Genomic DNA, 17453 nt, shown 5'->3' on the forward strand with positions numbered 1-17453 from the left:
GTATTTTATTGAATGTTGGAAAATAAGAATTCTGTGTTTTCTCCTTTTTTGCGGGTAAGGTTTTTATTTATTTGAATAAATGAAAAACAGTTTTATCACCTTCAGTTAAACAAAATCCAAAGGCCTGTGGCAAACGTACATATTAATAACATCTGAAATAAATATTTAACAATTATAGCCAAACCATGGGATCATCAGTGTCCCAGCAACACTGTGAGCAAAAAAGTCCCATGACCTCTTAAAGTTTTTGCCTGTGTCTTTGACTCTAGCTAACATCTGTTCACATAATGGCATTTTTTCCATTGTGAGAAAATTCAATTAAAATGTGTTAAAAAAAAATGATTATCCTTTTATGTTTAACTAGCAACAACTCAAATGTTGCCGTTGCCAAACCCACCAGACTCCATTTAAAACAAAGATTAATTTTTTAGCATGTACAGAGAAAGCATACTTTCACATCTAAGTGGATGAATTAGGGTTTAATTCAACCAAACCAGAGTGATGGTTCGAAAGACAAACCAAGATGGTTTTTGTGAGTTTTTCTTTGTTTCTGTTGACTTTGAATTACTGTGTACAACAGGATCCCCCTCTTTAAAAAGTACTTAGAATACCCATCTAAGCTCGTCAGTGGCACAAACAGGCAGTTTCAATGGATGAACAGTGAAGATGTGAACAAGCCTCAAGTGGTTACATTGCAGCCTGTTTTTCAATTATCGGCTGCAGCGCTCTCACTCAACACTGGACCAATATTAGAACTTGTGGTTCCCATTAGTCACTTAGACACAAAAACACAAGAAAACAAGGCCCCACATTGAAAATCACCACAGCTACCTTTTAAATGCAATGAGCCCCAAACCTTTCAAAGAGGAAAATAATATCAGCTCTGTCACCGACTCACCGAGGACATTCATGCCCCATTTGTACTCCAGTTTCTTCCTGTTCACTAAGACGGGCTCAGTCTGGTTTGTTGCTGCAACCGGCACCTTTTTCAGCACCGTCTGAACCTGGAGGTAGGGGAAGAACCACATTCACATTAATCAGGGGTTCAGGCTGTAATCGAACTGACTTGAACCCTATTCACACAGCAAAGCCCTGATTTTGTAACTCATGTTGTGTGTGAGCAAACAAAAGCTTGGCAGCTGCAGCACAACACACTCGGGTTTTTGTTTAAAGAAAAGGAAAAACAGGGAACAAGAGATTCTCACATAAAGACAACAAAGGGGAAGAAAAGAGACAAGAAGATTGAAAGGGGAAGGACAACTCCTTCCTGCAAAAGCAATTATGTCTTTTATGACTTCAATGAATCCCCGATGAGTACAAACAAAAGAAGCAGTAAAACAGAGATGAAGACAGAAAAGAGAGAGATTTGGAGGATAAAGAAAAAGAGGGAAAAAACAGAGAATACCGCAGGGAAAATAAGAAAGAGTCTATAAGCTGGTGCTCAGCAGTGCTCCCTGCTCACCAGCAGATGCCTTACTGTGGTAAATAAGGATGTAGCATTACAGATGTAAAGAGATTAGCAGTAGCAGAAGGGCTGACCCTCACCCAGTGCAACACAGACAACTACTTCTAATCATTCAGACACACACGCAGAGCGCAGAGAAGAGGGGAAAAAACAGGATTTGAACAGAAGTTGCATCAGGATTGAGACCTGGATCATCATTTAAAAATGATCTGTTTGGATAAACAGTTGTGTCAAGATAGTTTTATTTATATAGCCCCTTATCACAAATGACAAATCCTGTCCAACATCAGCCAACTGGCCATTACTGTAACTTCAGTTTTCAGAGGGAAATTATGATCTTATTTTTTCAGTTGGGATTCAAAACAAAGTGGACCATTTCTGATATCTCACTTTTATGTCCCTTTTTTTCAAATATCCGTTTCACTCAACACAGACTTCAAGCACTGATTAACTTAGTTATTCAATAATCTAGAAATTATTTAATGAATTGGTTAGAAGTTTGTCCATATAAAATGGCCCAAAAAAGTTCCTAACTGAGCCAAAAAGTGATATTTTATTTAATTTGGTTTCTTTTGTCTAAACAAGTTTAAAAAAAAACAATGAAATTGCAATGTTGTTAAATGGAAAATATTCTCTTGTGTTTTTTAAGTAAAATTAAAACTTAAGTAAAATGTTATCTTTTTTTAATAAAATAACCAAAAAATCCCAACAAAAAAACAATGTATAGACTCAAACGTAAGTAGTCCCTCTCAGTCATCGCTTACGATCCTTCAGAAGTGAGCGGTAGTGTATATTTCTGCAGAGACTCTGCCCTCTGACTGCATTTTCTTCTTATTTTGCTGTGTTTGGGATGTTCAGAACAACGTGCAGCTGAGTTTGGGGCTTTATAAAAAGACAGCAACCAGGTGCTAGACCGTAAGCAGCACGCATCCAAGAGGAGGCTACCAAAATTACGGACACAGCAACAAAAGATGCTGTTTACAAACTGTAACCATCATTCTTTAACCATAAATAGTTACACTTCAAACGTTATACTTCTGGGACAGTACATGGCCAGAGGGCAGCCTTAACCTTTTGGTCTTTTTGTACTTCAAACCCTTTGAGTCAAATCAGGCTTTCACTCACACGTGTAGAAAACATTGTGGACGGAGTTTGAAGGACAACCAGATTCCCCAGAGAATAACCAGCCATTAACAGCTCTTTGTATTCTGTCAGACCCCACAGTTAATATCTGGTACACTTTGACCTTTTCGGGTTCACAACAAAAAGGGGTCTTTTTTAAATTTAGTTTTTAGGCTTTTATGCCTTTAATGATAACGCAGTAATACCTGGTGAGCGAGGTCACAACACACAAAGAGGTTTTTCCAATATTTACTGCAACTTTAAAATATTAAAATTTGATTAATAAAGCCAACCTCACCTCGAGGTACATTTAGCAGCTGTTATGGGGCTTTAGATCAGTGGTTTCCAACTCATCTGCATGTGAATTACCACTTGCAACTCTCCATCACAAGTTGAATACCTTTGAGATGTGAACAGTTGGATAGAAGAGGGATTTTCTCTAAACAGAGTGTTTCTTTTCATGACTGTGTTGACAGCTGAGGAAATAAAACAGTCTATGATATTTCACAAGAAAACAGCAAAGATTGCAGAAAAAAAAGTCCATGTAGCAGTATTTAGATTTCTTCATTTCCTATCAGAGTGTTGGGGAGTAACTACTTGGATGTTATTGTGTTACATAAATAAATACAAAATAAATGTTATCCATTATAGTTAGTGAGAAAAAAATCTGTAATTAAATTACAGTTACAAATGAATTTGTTAGTGATTACAAAGGAGCTTAATCTGTATATATCCTACAAAAGCAAATAGAATATAACATTCATCCTGCTGCTCTGCATCTTCTTGCCTTCTTCTGGCATATTTCAGGACACGGGTCAGCAAAGCCGTTGGGACATATCTGACTGCAACACCATCAAGGGTAGGAGGGCTCACAAAGAGCTATTTCAACATCCAGATAGACTCCATCAGTTGGCAGCATGCACTCAAATTCTGAGCGTTGTATTTTGACTAAAAATAATGGATGATACTTATTGTGTCATGTTATGGATTTAGCATTACTGGAAACTTAAAATAAAAGTTGAATGCCTGTCTAATAAGACATTTTTCAGTGTATTTAATTAGCATTACTTTAAGACTGAATGATGCATATTTTATCACAGTATTTATAACCTGGTACACCAAGAACTAACGTTGCTGGAAGTAGAAAGCAATGACTGACAGATAACTAACTTAATTCTAAGACCAGCGTTGGCAACAAAACTTGTCCTTTCTGACCTTTGACCCACATCTGTAACATTTCATGCACAACAGACACATTTCAGAGGCAGAGCCTACCTGTTGGAAGCAGGCCTGCACCAGGTTCTCAGGGAAGAGGTTTCTGAGCAGGTCGAGGAAGGCGTCCAGACTGCTGACTTCCTGGTTCTTCGGGGCTGAGCTCGTGCCCGAACCTCCCCTCAGTTTGGGGTTGCCCGGATGGATCCCCAATACCAGGATGACCCCGAGGATGGCAGCGATAACAGTGGTGGACATGTAGTATACCATGGCCCTACTTCCCATCCTGCCACTGGAGCGAGCGTCTAGACCAGCCAGCCCTGAAAGAGACAGATGAGCATCAGTGTTTGGGCTCACCGTGTTCGCCAAACCAGTGGCTGTAGAAGTATTCAGATAACTAACTTAAGTAAACTCTGTTAGAATACTCTGTAAGAGTAATACCTGCATTGAAACCCTACTTAAGTAGTAATGTGTAAGGATTATCAAAAGTAAAGGTTATAGTGCAGTAAAATGTTCCTATCAGTGTTTTTCTAATTTAAATGGTGCTTTTGGATCAAATATTACTGCTGCATTTTACTGCTGTAGATGTTTAAGTTTGCTTATTGCACTCCTTTATATTTTGTTGGGTAGTTTAATGTACAGCAATGAATCATATTCCATAATCATCATATTGTAACATGGCTGTCCTGTGAGAACCATGTATCTAAAAAAAATGTTAATGGTGTCACAAAATGTTCTTGATTAGCTCTCTTCAGCATGTTAAAGGAGCAGTTTGTGACATTTAGAGCATATCTATGATTCAGTGATTGAGCTGGGATTGTCTGCACATGGCTCTCAACATGGAGGCAGCTGAGCTGGTGGCTAGCAGCTAACAGTGCTAACAACAACAACAGTGCTGACAGAGCTAACAGTGTTAATGTGGGGGGAACCGAAGTAGGGGTGATAAGCTTATGTTATCATAGATAACCACCACATGGGCATAGTGCAGAGCGGCGCCGATTAGCTAGCCAGTGGGTTACACAGGGACTCATGTGCACTAACATGCACATGTGGCCACAACGTCTACCAAGACAAAGAACAGAGAAGCTCGGATTACAACACACACAACAGGAGCATGATCTCGGTCATTCACACCATTATTGCACTATATCTTTAGATGGCAAATAGTGTTGTTCTGCTACATTAATGCTCTGAATGTCACATACAGAACTTTTAACTAGCGAACAGTTAACCTGCTGATATCTGCAACATTTGTAATGTTTAGCAGGTTAGCGGAATGTCATTACAGCATGTTAGCATTTCCTCAAAGCACATCTGAAACTGACAGAAACATTTCATTTTAGAGGTATCTTTTAACCACAACTGTGGGAAAAACACTAAATTACTGTCTAAATGAAGAAGCAATGTTCTAAATAAACTGATAATTTTTGAATGTACTAACTTCTAACATGCTAACATGCTGACATTTAGTGTCTCAGTTTGATCTCATGTACAGTTAGTGTGGTAAAACGCAAATGTTAAGAAAGATAGTAAAACATATTTACAGTATGTTAGCACTTCACATGCAATTGTGGCATTATTCTTAAAGAACAGGCTGAAAGTTAAACGTTTTAAAGGTATTTCTTCATAAAAAGATGGAACACTTGACTGGTTATTGGTGCTATGAAAGGTCATCAGGATTCATCCTCTGGGGACCATGAATGTCTAATATTTGTAAACATATTTACACTCTAAAAGAAAAAGTCCAACCAGCGAGTGTCTGTGTTTGGATGTGTGTTTAGTGGCACACCTGTGATGAGGCTGGAGATGATGAGAGGCAGGATGAGCATCTTTAGCATCCTCATGAGGATTTCTCCAGGGAAGGAAACCATAGTGAGAGCGGCGTTATCCTTCACCATCATGTACCGCAGCAGCATCCCAAACACCGCTCCCATGACAACACCTGAGGAGAGGAGAGGAGAGGAGAGAAGGCAAATACTGTTAATTTAAAGTTTGAACCTTTGAAACCTGAGCAAATTTGCGTGATTTCCCTCAAAAACATGGGAAGAGGGCAACGAGCAACAAAAGAACTGACCCCCCAAATTAGCACGAAATGAGTAAATAAAAAAAAATTACAAGAAAATTACCTAAAAATCTGTGAAAAAAAAGAAAAACACAGAAATTACCTGGGTAAAGTGCATACACGGGGGAGAAGGCAATGAACAACAAAATAAGAAATTAGCAAAAAATGTGTAAAAAAAAAGTACAAGAAAATTACCTAAAAATCAGTAAAAATATGTTTAAAAAACATGGAAAAAGAAAGACAAATATCGGAAAAAGAAAAAAAAACCTTAAGGAAATGACCTGGGAAAAGTGCATAAGTATAATATAACAAATACCATAATAATTCTGTCACATAATTAGTTGAAATTGATGTATTTGGACAAAAATAACTCAATAATTAAAATGATCAAATAGTTGTTTTAAAATTAAAACAATTCCAACAGTGTGTACTTGGTTAACTGGAAAATGGATCCAAATTATCATCCAAATGTGAGAAATATCTGAAACTCTGACCTTGCACTGGCCTTCAGAAACCACATGTTGATAGACCCTCTTGGTCTTTCTAGGTTTTTATTTGGACTCACTGGCCTACTTCTTTTTCCCTCAAAAAGGGCTCTCACATTTTTGAGACCGCTGACTAATGAGAACCGTCTACTGAAATGTAAACGGGTTGAAATTGGGGTTTAATTCTGGGTGACAAATGACCGACTAAAAAAACACATCTCGACATTGCAGGAGCTTTTTTTGGACAAAGAACACAACTATGTAGAAACATACCAAAGTATTTACAGAGGCGGACTGTAGACAACACCAAGCCAAAGTTGTCTCATGGGAAAATGTTGAGTCTGTATATCTTGTGCATGTGTCATTTGCTGTTGCACAAATGGCTGTTTGGAACAATAAAACTGACCTAAAATTTAATTACATTTGGAACGTTAAATCATGTGAACCAAAAGCTGAAATTAGGCTTGTTTTTTTTTTCAAATGTTTCCTAACTTTTATTACGTTTTTAACAACTGCATTTCAGCTTTCACAAGCTGATGGAGATGCTTTGGAGTTTAACTCTATTGGCTTGATTTCTTTCAAAAACAGGCAATGAGCAAGAATATTGTAAAAAGGTACAAAAGGATTAGTGCAAAAGCAAAGGGAAAGAAAATAAAATAAAAGAAAAGAAAAGAAAAGAAAAGAAAAACATAAAATGACCTCAAAAAAGTGCTAAAATAAAATAAAAATAATACATCTAGATAATAATGATATTTTTTCACTAATCTAATTTCAAATATATAATTATAATAATTATGAATACAGTTTTACTTGCTATTTTTCTCTAGTCATTTGATAATTTTGTATTTTTTAAGATAACTTTTAGGTCATTTTCTTGTCACCTTTTAATAATTTTGGGTTTTTTTGGCCGATTTCTGTTTTTGTTTTTCTTTTTTTAAGTTTTTTAAAGAAATCCCATTTTAAAGGTATAAATACTTGTGAAGGGCATCTGAACACTGTGCAAGAAAACTGATGGCTTTTTAAAGGGTTTAACACAGAATAATATAATAAAAGATAGACAGTTTCCATGCCACCAAGGAAACTATAAAAATATGTATTTATTTACAGTTTTCTTGGCCCATGCATACCCATAACAGTGAGTCCAAGCAGCAGGTTGTGGGTGTTGCGGCTGCAGTGGCCTGCATCTTTATACCCAACTTCTGTGTTGTCATCTCGCTGGCTTTCTTCTTTCTCCTTCTTGTTTGTGTTGGACTGGTTTGCTGTTGACTGGTTTGTCATCCTGCCTGTGGAGACAGTGGGAGACATGGGTTTACTGCTGGGAAAATACAGCATCATTCAGCACACGCTGGCCTGCACAGTGCTCAGTGTTGGTTAATGATGCACCCTTGGCTCTTTAACTGATTCATCAGATGTGAAAACTGTGTACTGTTTATAGACTATCTTAACAGATCATTCTTCTCCAATGGCTCATGAGGATTCAAATTGAGGCCCTCCCGGCTGGCTGATTCTTGTTCTTAGAGGGAAGTTAAGAATAACCAGGGCTACCTGCTACTCATTTACTCTCACAACAGGAATGTCTTCTGAGTATTTGGTTTGGGTCCCTAAGGGAAGTAATGAGTGCAGGCAACCCAAACACAGCAGGCAATGGCTAAACAGGACATGAAGAAACAACTCAAGAGATGTAATCTGTAATCATCCTGTAAATGGAAACTGCCAGAATCTAAATACGACACAGTTGCAGATAAAAGAAGAGATAAAGCTGATGAGTGCGGTAAAGAATGAGTCAGTCAGGAGCCGTGAGATGTGGCCCCTGGTTGTCTAACCATCTGTGACTGACAGGTCTGAGTGGAAGTTACTTATTGAGGTAGTCCATAATGGAAGAGTTCAGGAAAGAACAATAGTCTACAGCCTTGCTAGAAGCTGTGGGAACGGTGTGCTTGGAGCCAGCAAGTGCCTTAAATTAAATGCTAAGGTATGTCTAATGTGTTCTTAGTTTTGACGATAACGTACAGCGAGCAGATTGTTGGGGGGGAGGGTATTTCGCAATAATGACCTACCCACTGTACATTATCCCACTTATTACACTGCCACTTAAAAAAATAAATCCATAATTTGACATAAAATATTAATTTAAAAATGATTTTATTGCTTCTGCTGAGCATATATGATCAGAGCTTTCTCCAAAAACAAACTACATTAGCCATAATTGACCAATAAAAATCGTGTAATATAACGTTTGCTTTATAAACTACTCATAAACTCAAAGTGGCGCTACAGAAAAGTCAGAGGATAACCAAAGTTATTACAATTCATGCTGAGGGGTTTGTACTATATATTAAGGCCATGCACCAAATTTTCATTCATCCATTAGTTGCTCCGGCATTTCAGCCAGAACTACAAATGAGAATTCATCGTGTGGGAAAAATCTGTATATTTTACACACCTAATTTGTAGATGTTGAGATATTTCACTAAATATGCGAAAAATTTGACCTTAGGACATCCTCTGGGCAACATGAATAACTGTTCCAATTTCACAGCAATCCAATCCAATAGTTGTTGAGACATTTCACTAAAAACCCCAAATACCAACATCATAGCACAAGACAGCCTGGTCTCATTCCCAAGCCATCAAAAAACGCCAGCCTGGTCAGTGGCCCTCTTTGTCTGATACGGCTGCACAATACACCCTTTAGCATCTGCATGAGACAAACTGGACTTTCAACCAACTCCAAGGTAAACCCATCTATGTCATTAGATGGTCAGAACAACTGACGTCACATGACAAACGTCAAGCACAGTCTTTTCCTAATCAAACAAATCCATCTTGATGCCTAAATCTAATCAAAAAACCCTTCTGCGTCAAGATGCTATGCAAAAGGCTTCCCAGGGTGTAATTATAGTGACGCTGGGGATGTCTTCCAAAGCGTCAAAATATAAAGAGTTGGGATGGGATTGCGTTGTGCTGGATGAAAAGTCAGAGGATCACCAGAGTCATTAAGATTTCTCCTCTGGGGATCATAAATGTTTTGAAAAAAAGGTCACGACAATACATCCAGTAAAAGGTGAGACATTTTGGTCTGGACCAAAGTGGTGGACCGACCAACTAGCACTGCCATGCTTAAAGCTACAGCACTAGCATTCCTTAAAAGGATAATCAAGCAATGATAAAATTCAAGTATGATGTCCGTCCATATGTATTTCAGCAGTATGAGTAATCAGAAAGAATGCAGCTGCATGAAGAAAAAAACATATGTAACATCAACACTATTGTACTTATGGAAGTTCACATCTATTATTTCAAACAGTCCCCCTAAAGAAACTTCACAGCTTTCAAATGAATACCTGACAACTGTTAATTATGATCCGTCAAAGTCTATTTTAGCTCCTGTGAGTCAACACAGGATTATTATGAAGCTATCAAATTTTCCTCCAGGGCAGAGTCATCACCTCCAACACCAAAGAAAGACTCAACCAGAAAGAATGAGTCTACTGTCCAATAACACTACACATTTCTACTCAACAGAGACCACCATCTCTCAACATTAATCCTATATAAACACATCTTGAGAGCAGCACACCCATGCCAAATCCTTGTCAGAAGTATGAATGTCACATTTACAAACAGTCTGACTCAGTGAGACAATTGCAATCAGACATGATTATAATCCATCAGCTAAGCCTATGGCATTTTTCCGCAGCAGTAGGGATACAGTTGCAGACTGAAGTACAGTTAACAAGAGGGAGCACAAAAAAATGTTACCTACTAGTTGGTTTGCTCTCACGCTTTCACCTCCACTCTCTGGCCATATCTCTGCCCCTTTTCTAGTCCCTGCAAGAGTCGCCAGTCCAGGCATAAAGTCGGATTGCCAGTGTGATCTGAAATTGTATATTTTGGGGGCGGAGAATGTCCTGCTAAGTTTCAATTGCAAAGATATAATCCTCGGTCAACAGAGTACGGAGGAGAGGAGGGGGGAGGGTGTTCCACTTGTTCCACTGTTGTAGTCTTCACAAATCCTCTTTTCAATCCTTATGTCATTCTTAGTATGAACATTGTTTGGTCAATCACATACGCTTCAGTTTTATAGCTGCCTAATAGGGGGTGGGGTGGGGTGGGGAACTCATCCTCCCAGCCTTTTTATTGAACAATGAACTCATGGGCAAGGTCGCAAGAGTTTGCCTTAATCATCAGATTTCCAGGTTTGTTGTTTTTTTTAAATCACTGAAGGGATTAGACCTTTTTTCTATAGGTTTATAAGGTTCTATAACCTTGTTGGGTAAATGACGTCCTGACTCAACAAAAATTAAGAGGTCGTCAAACTGTGACAAAGGCTGGTTTGCTTTGTTTTGGACAAACCTTTTAGTTTTTCCCTTGAATACAAAAAGAAAGTAAGAATAAGGATGATTGTCATCCTCTGTGGCAGTGAAAGCTGGATATTAAAGCTTCGCTTCCTGAGCAGGTCAAATGGAGGCCCTGAAGTAATGAAGCAACAGCATGTGTCTTGCAAGGAGGGCGGCGCTGAGTATAAGCTGCAAGGACATACTCAAGGACCTGAAGCTGCTCTGCAAATCTGTCTTCCTTCCCCAACAGACAGATTATTTTCCTGCTCCAGGAAATGTCAGAGCAACCTCGAGATGAAACTGAGCTGGCTTCTAGGAACCAGCTCTTACTGGGCTGTCCTGGTGGTTCTGTTTGACTGAGAAAACAGAAACTATTTACAGCCTTGTAGAGTTGAATTTGACTCCTAAGTTTTTAATGTCTTGTCCTGAAAAATACTTAACAAAGTACATTTTATAGGAACACAGGAAACAGACGCTGATCAGAGTATCAAGGCAACAGCCAGGAGAGAAATGACTGGCCGTAGACACGCCTGTTACATCACATTACAGCTTAGCATCCCTAATAAAACACAGCAATTCAAGTCAGCGGGTTCAGTCTCTTTGGTCAGGCAGTTTACAGTAAATCCTGGATTTCGTAGCAACATGACACAGGTATTACAACTCTGCCAGGTAGGCTGTAGACCAGGAGGCATTCCCCTTTGAAGGGAAGCCTAGTCTTTAAGAGACAGCTGTTGGTGATGAGCGATGAAGAGACTTCAAAGTGAGTCGAGCTAAGAGCAAAGACACGAGGAAGTAACTCCTGCTGGTTTGGTGGTGATGGCTGTTTACATGCCCTCATGGGCCAGATACAGACAGAGAGTCTCTCACAGTGACTGTCTAAGTGAAGCAGACTGGATAAACATCAGGGTCTTCAATGTAAATACTCTCATGATCCATCAGATGTGAGATGGTGACCTATGCAGTGCGTGATAACCATCACAATCAGTCTCCACATACAGTCATGTACTTACGACACATCTTCTTAATCGTCATGGTTTCCAGTACAACGGGCCTCCAATGACAGAATGAATAAATCTCCCGAAGGGGCAGGCTTTGATTACTGAAAATGAGCCCAGGCTGTTGAAGACGAAGGTGCACATACCATCAGAGCAGCACACGGTAACTACCTCAGCACTCGCTTCAGTCCGGCTGTCTCCGGCTTGTCAGTGTTAACTCCAGTCTACTTAAATCCACATTAATGATCCAGCAGGGTCACCAGCCAATCGCTGATGTTGAGTCAAGGGATCAAACAGATGCACGTTGGCTATACATAAAGTTATACCTCCTCCCCTCCCTCTAAATCTGTCTGCCTGCCTCTGATCTCAACGTAGACATTACAGCAAGTTTCAAAAGCAGGAATGCTGGAAATCAACATAAGAACATGAATGAGGTTTGAATGACTGTATGTACTCTGTTGCTTTGTCTATATATAGCTACAACAATTAATATATATATATTTGGTCTGTTGTTTCCTTCAGTGTTTGATCTAGTCCTTACTTATGTCATGCATCAGGATAATATATCTACTTTTAAACAACGGCATGCAATTATTTTTAATGACAGTTTCAGTCATTTTGAAGGAAAAAAAGGGAAAGCATGCCAAACATCCTCTGTTTCCAGCTTTTCATGTCAGATGATTAACTGCTCGTCTTTGTCGTATATATCATCGTAAACTGAATATCGTTGGGTTTTGGATGTTTGGTTGAACAAAACAAGACATTTCAAAGAAGTCATTGGGCTCGTGGGAGTTTTGTTGAACATTTTTCACTTTTTTCATTTTACAGAGTAAGCGATTTATTGATGAAAATTATTGTTTTTTCACATTAAAAAATGCAGCTTAGCCACTATTAGAGAGCATGGCATTAGTAGAACTTAAACATCTAAATGGCATACAAATCTTGACTTTATTGATTTCATCGAGGTTACTATATATGATATGATGTGTGTGTGTGCGTGCACACATGTGCATTCTGTAAACACAGTGGATTGAAATGTATTGTTTAAAAGGTATCCGTGTGTGTGTGTGTGTGTGTGTGTGTGTGTGTGTGTGTGTGTGTGTGTACTTGCTTGTAACTGTGTGTGGATGGATGTCTGTGTGTCTCAGAGGATTATTTCCAATGGTTGATTGTTTGGTGTGAGCTTTGCAAAGGGATCGAGATATAATCCCCCCACCCCCCCCCCCCTCCCTCCTCTCCTTGTTCCGCACAGGGAGATGAGGACGGTCACTACAGCAGTACAACGTTGCATTACAGCACACCCACATGTCAAACATACATATAGCTTTAGGCGTTAATCCATGAGAATTTAGGTATGTGGTTCTCTTGACAAAAACCGTATCAGAATGCAATATGGTGAAATTAATGCAGTTTCCCATTCTGCACCAATATGAACTGAGGTACGCACTGATAGACACAAACTTTGGAAATTCGAATTCTATTTTAGAAATGAACAATTCACAAAAAATGTTTTACATTTTCTCTTCTGGAAGTGTGTCTTATTACAATTTCAGCATGCATGAAATAGTCTTTTACTTTTAACCTTTGCCATGATTATTTACCAACATGCTGCTGTCTCCACTTCACTGTGTGGTGTGAATAGGGTTGGGTTCCTCTAACAAGTTCCTTACAGATCAGGTTCCACGTCGGTAAAATCTTCCTTGGAGACAAAAAAATCTTTTGGCAAATCTGTTCTCTTGCAACAAGCAATTAGGTAATCCTTAAGCTAAAGAGGAAACATGGAACCTATAACCGAAGCTGAGTTTGGGTACTTTAAGTGTGTCAGAAGTTATTTTATAAACTGCATGCATATCGATGATGCAGAGTGTGAGATAGGATTGTCTGCGCATGGCTGTCAACATGGAGGTGACTGTGTGCGTGTGTGTGTAAAGACACAATGACAATGACTACCCACCACAGATCAGGATTGCATTATCAGTGGTGACTACAACTACAAAGCGCAGTGCAGAGCGTTGGCGCATAGTGGAAGTGAAAGGACTCACATGCTGTAACATGCACACGCGAACAACAACAAACAGAAGCTCAGACTTCAACACACAAAGAGGGAGCATGACTTCATTCTCTGCTCAGAAAGCCAATACTCCACTATATCTTTAATAGTTGTTCAGCAAAATTGGCATAGTTGTTTAAATATTGCATTTTAAGTAAATTCTTCTACAAAGTTCTTAAAAAGTGATAACAGCTAAAGCACTGTTTGATAAGGCATTTGAAAGATTCAGATTTAATAATTGGAATTTCAGATTCTATCTAAATGCTGTCAAATGCCAAACCTTGTGTTGCAGGAAGGTGCTACTTTGATTGGTTGTGGGTTTGGCTAGAGTATACAGCATGCAAACAGCTAACAGTACTAATACTGATACAAGTTGAATTGGTTGGATTCCAACCCTTCATATCACTATTACACATGAATAATCTCTTCTTACAGACACACATATTCTATGTAATTATTATCAATAATGGTACGCTCTCTCTCTCTCTCTCTCTCTCTCTCTCTCTCTCACACACACACATACACACACACACACACACACACACACACACACACCTAATTCCTTCGACATATGCACAGCTTCCATCAAACACGTGTCTAATGCATGGCTTTAACAGATCTCTGCAGCAGGACGGTCTGTGATGCGTATTAACCCTCTCTGTGAAGGTCAGACTCAATCAGATGAGGACTCCACTCAGTCCATTAGTGGTTGGACGCGACAACATGAGTCAATATGTGTCCTCACTTGGCATGTTTTAATGCCTTATGAGGTATTTCCTTCTGACTTTTGACTAAAAACAGTAAAAAACAGATCACATAACTTGTAGTGTAACTATAATGGTTTCCTGTTTGTTCTTGGAATACTGATTTTATTAGTTTGACTAGCAAGTGTTTTATGTTTCTGAGGCATCTGTCCTTGGGTGTCGATATATCAAAATATTGCAGAGCCCTATTTTCATGATTAATAAAACGTTTACTATTTTTGATATTTATCATATTCTATACAAGATCCTATTTTGTCTGATCAACAGTTCAAAACCCAAAGAGATTCATTTTAAAATGATATAATAATGTCAAAAAGAAAACCCTGACATTTGAGAAGCAGATCAATGACTTAAACAATTAATTATCAGGACCTTTTTGGTTAATTTTATGTTGTTTAACTATGGGCACTTTGAGACACAACACATTTTGAGCTGCACTTGCTGCTGAGTTCAGCTCAAATCTGACTAGATGCTCAAGAAAGTCGCAGAGCACAGTGCAAAATAGGCAGACTTTTCAAAACTTCTATCTACGCCATTTTGTTGTTGTCAGCAAATAATATTTTGAGAAAATGATACCTCCTCATGTCAGAGAGGAAACTTTAGAGCTATCAACAAGGAGCACTTTGTCAACCATATAACAAACCTATGCTGTGTTTATCATGTTGGCAACAAACTCTGCCTACCTACAAGTTCCCTGTTAAAACACACCTAATATGCCCGCTTAGCTGGAAACATGTTTCCAAGACAGGGCTCCCCTCCCGAGGTATGAATACAAGAGAAAACTTGTGTTGTTCAGTTCAGTTAATTCAGACACACAATATTATTTTTTCCTCCACTTTGAGTTCTGTGCCTGGCTCGCTGCCTCGTTTCTATTGGCCAATTACCAGAAAAAAATGTTGGCATTGAGCGTTTCTGCAAACCAAAGATATGTTACATTTGCATGTTATTATGAAGCAGATACATGGACACTACATTTCAACAACCCTGTGGTGGACGTGTGGTAAGGTTTAGGGAACAGAAACCACTTGGTTATAGGAAAAGACCATGTTTTGGCTTAAAAAAAAACACCCATATTGAGGGCACTGGAGAAGCAGCAATGTCTTGGTGAAAAACAATTACTTTTCGTGCCACTACCCAACAAACAGGTCGCTGCAAAACACCCACAATTGGCACCTAAAAAGCTGATGGGAAAACACAGGCAATCGCTACAAAATACCCACGACTGGAGCCTTAAAAGCTGATGGAAACAGAAAAGACTCGCTAAAACACAACTAGTATTGTTGTTTGTTGGTTTCATACAGCGGTCTGCAGCTTGGCAGCTGTCTTGCTAAGATGACAGGCTAGGACACCATCCTCTCCACCTCCTGATGACAAAGTCAGCTCATATATTAAGTCACAGACAAATATTAGTTTGCAGAAATGTACAATGCCAACTCTAAGTGCTATATATCATAAGCAACTGGACTTGCTTGGGTTTCTTGAGGACGTTTCACCTCTCATCCGAGAGACTCAGTTCTGTACTGAGGAAGCTTCCCGAATGAGAGGTGAAACGTCTTCAAGAAACTCAAGCAAGTCCAGTTACCTACGATATATAGCACCACGACCTAGATGAATGAGAATCTTTGCCATTTATAATGCCCACATTTTCTTCCAACAGATGAACTTCATGCCCAAGTTCAAGCTAGTTGAATCCAAGCTGTGTGCTCGATGCAGCAAAGAGCTGTCATGGCGCAGTAAAAGCCATGGGAAATAATAGGTTGCATTATTGTGTTGTGCCAGGAAGGGATTCAAATTAATTAATCAACTTTCAATTTAGCACTAAATATCTGAATAGAAATGGAGAGGAAGATGCAGCCAGAGACCTTTGCGGGAAAGATTTGTGTCAGTGGTTGAGCCCTAAAGTCCAAAACCCAAAGATATTCAATTTACAACGATATGAAAGAGGTAAAAGTAAAAAAAAATCATCACATGTGACAAGCTATAAGTCAAATTTCGGGCACTTTTACTTCATAAATGAACTAATCGATAAACTGACTAAAATGTTTAAGCACTAAAAGATGTCTGGCAAGAAATAGAGAGGAAGACACAGCCAGAAACAGTCAGGGAAAACATTTGGGAGTGTGTGTGTGTGTGTGTGTGTGTGTGTGTGTGTGTGTGTGTGTGATTATCAGTATTTGAGATTGGGTGGACACGACAGAGTGTGAGTGAGAGAAAACACTTGAGCTTGTATGTGTGTGATTTACTCTGCATCTGTGTGTGTCCACATGTCAGGCACACGCCCTCCTCCCTCCATCCTCTCTTGTCTCTCTCTCTCTCTTGGACGATAATCTGAGTGTATTAATCTGTTGTTTGAACTCCTTAAGCACAGACTGTCTATCACATCTGCTCTCTTCACCCTGGCAAAGCTCTGCTATTTATACATTTTCTCTTTCTCTTGCCTCCCTTTCTTTTCTCCGCTTCTTTCCTTTTTGATCTGCCAGCGCAATTTCTCCCATCGTGCCTCTCTCTCTCCAGCAGGACTGAATTTCACACAGCTAACTCCCTCCGCACTGCAAATCCATCCTCTCATTTGGCCAACAGACGCTTTGGAAACTCCTTAAAGTAGACAGCGTGCCGAAACAATGCTGATAACTGATAAGATAACACAGGTCCCCACATGCTCAAACAGCAGATTTAAAAACTAAAAAACAACTTGACAAAATCAGCAACACTAACTAAACACTCATTCAAAACGGCTGCAAACAAACATGTCTCCAAGGCAATAATCACAAATGACTGATCCCCAAACAACCAAACCGACACCAAACAAATCAAAGCCATGCTGTCAACACGCCACGAGTCAGCTGTGAATGAATGGGAGCGTGCTGACATCCAGGAGGGGACCGAGCTTACCTGCTGTGTGTCGCTGTCTCCCATCCGACAAGAGCGAGGCATCGGGAGAGGCTCGGAAGAGAGGAG

At 39.3% G+C, this 17453-nt stretch overlaps 1 protein-coding gene across 4 annotated transcripts in view; it reads right to left on the minus strand.

Moving 5' to 3' along the window:
- Positions 1-17453, minus strand: part of LOC121956467 (excitatory amino acid transporter 2-like) — a 30472-nt gene extending 13019 nt beyond the window's left edge. For 2 of the 4 annotated variants that reach the window (XM_042504700.1, XM_042504703.1), the window contains exons 1-5: positions 10109-10379; positions 7474-7629; positions 5589-5741; positions 3863-4119; positions 899-1004 (exon numbers count right to left, since the gene is read on the minus strand). In XM_042504700.1, coding sequence (XP_042360634.1) covers positions 899-1004; positions 3863-4119; positions 5589-5741; positions 7474-7629; positions 10109-10202 — 766 coding nt within the window. In that variant the 5' untranslated portion in view covers positions 10203-10379. Of the gene's footprint in view, positions 1-898; positions 1005-3862; positions 4120-5588; positions 5742-7473; positions 7630-10108; positions 10380-17387 lie in introns of those variants that run through there. The other 2 variants (XM_042504702.1, XM_042504701.1) reach the window with 2 other exon arrangements.

The sequence above is a fragment of the Plectropomus leopardus genome, chromosome 17 (genome assembly GCF_008729295.1).
Source record: "Plectropomus leopardus isolate mb chromosome 17, YSFRI_Pleo_2.0, whole genome shotgun sequence".
NCBI lineage: Eukaryota > Metazoa > Chordata > Actinopteri > Perciformes > Serranidae > Plectropomus > Plectropomus leopardus.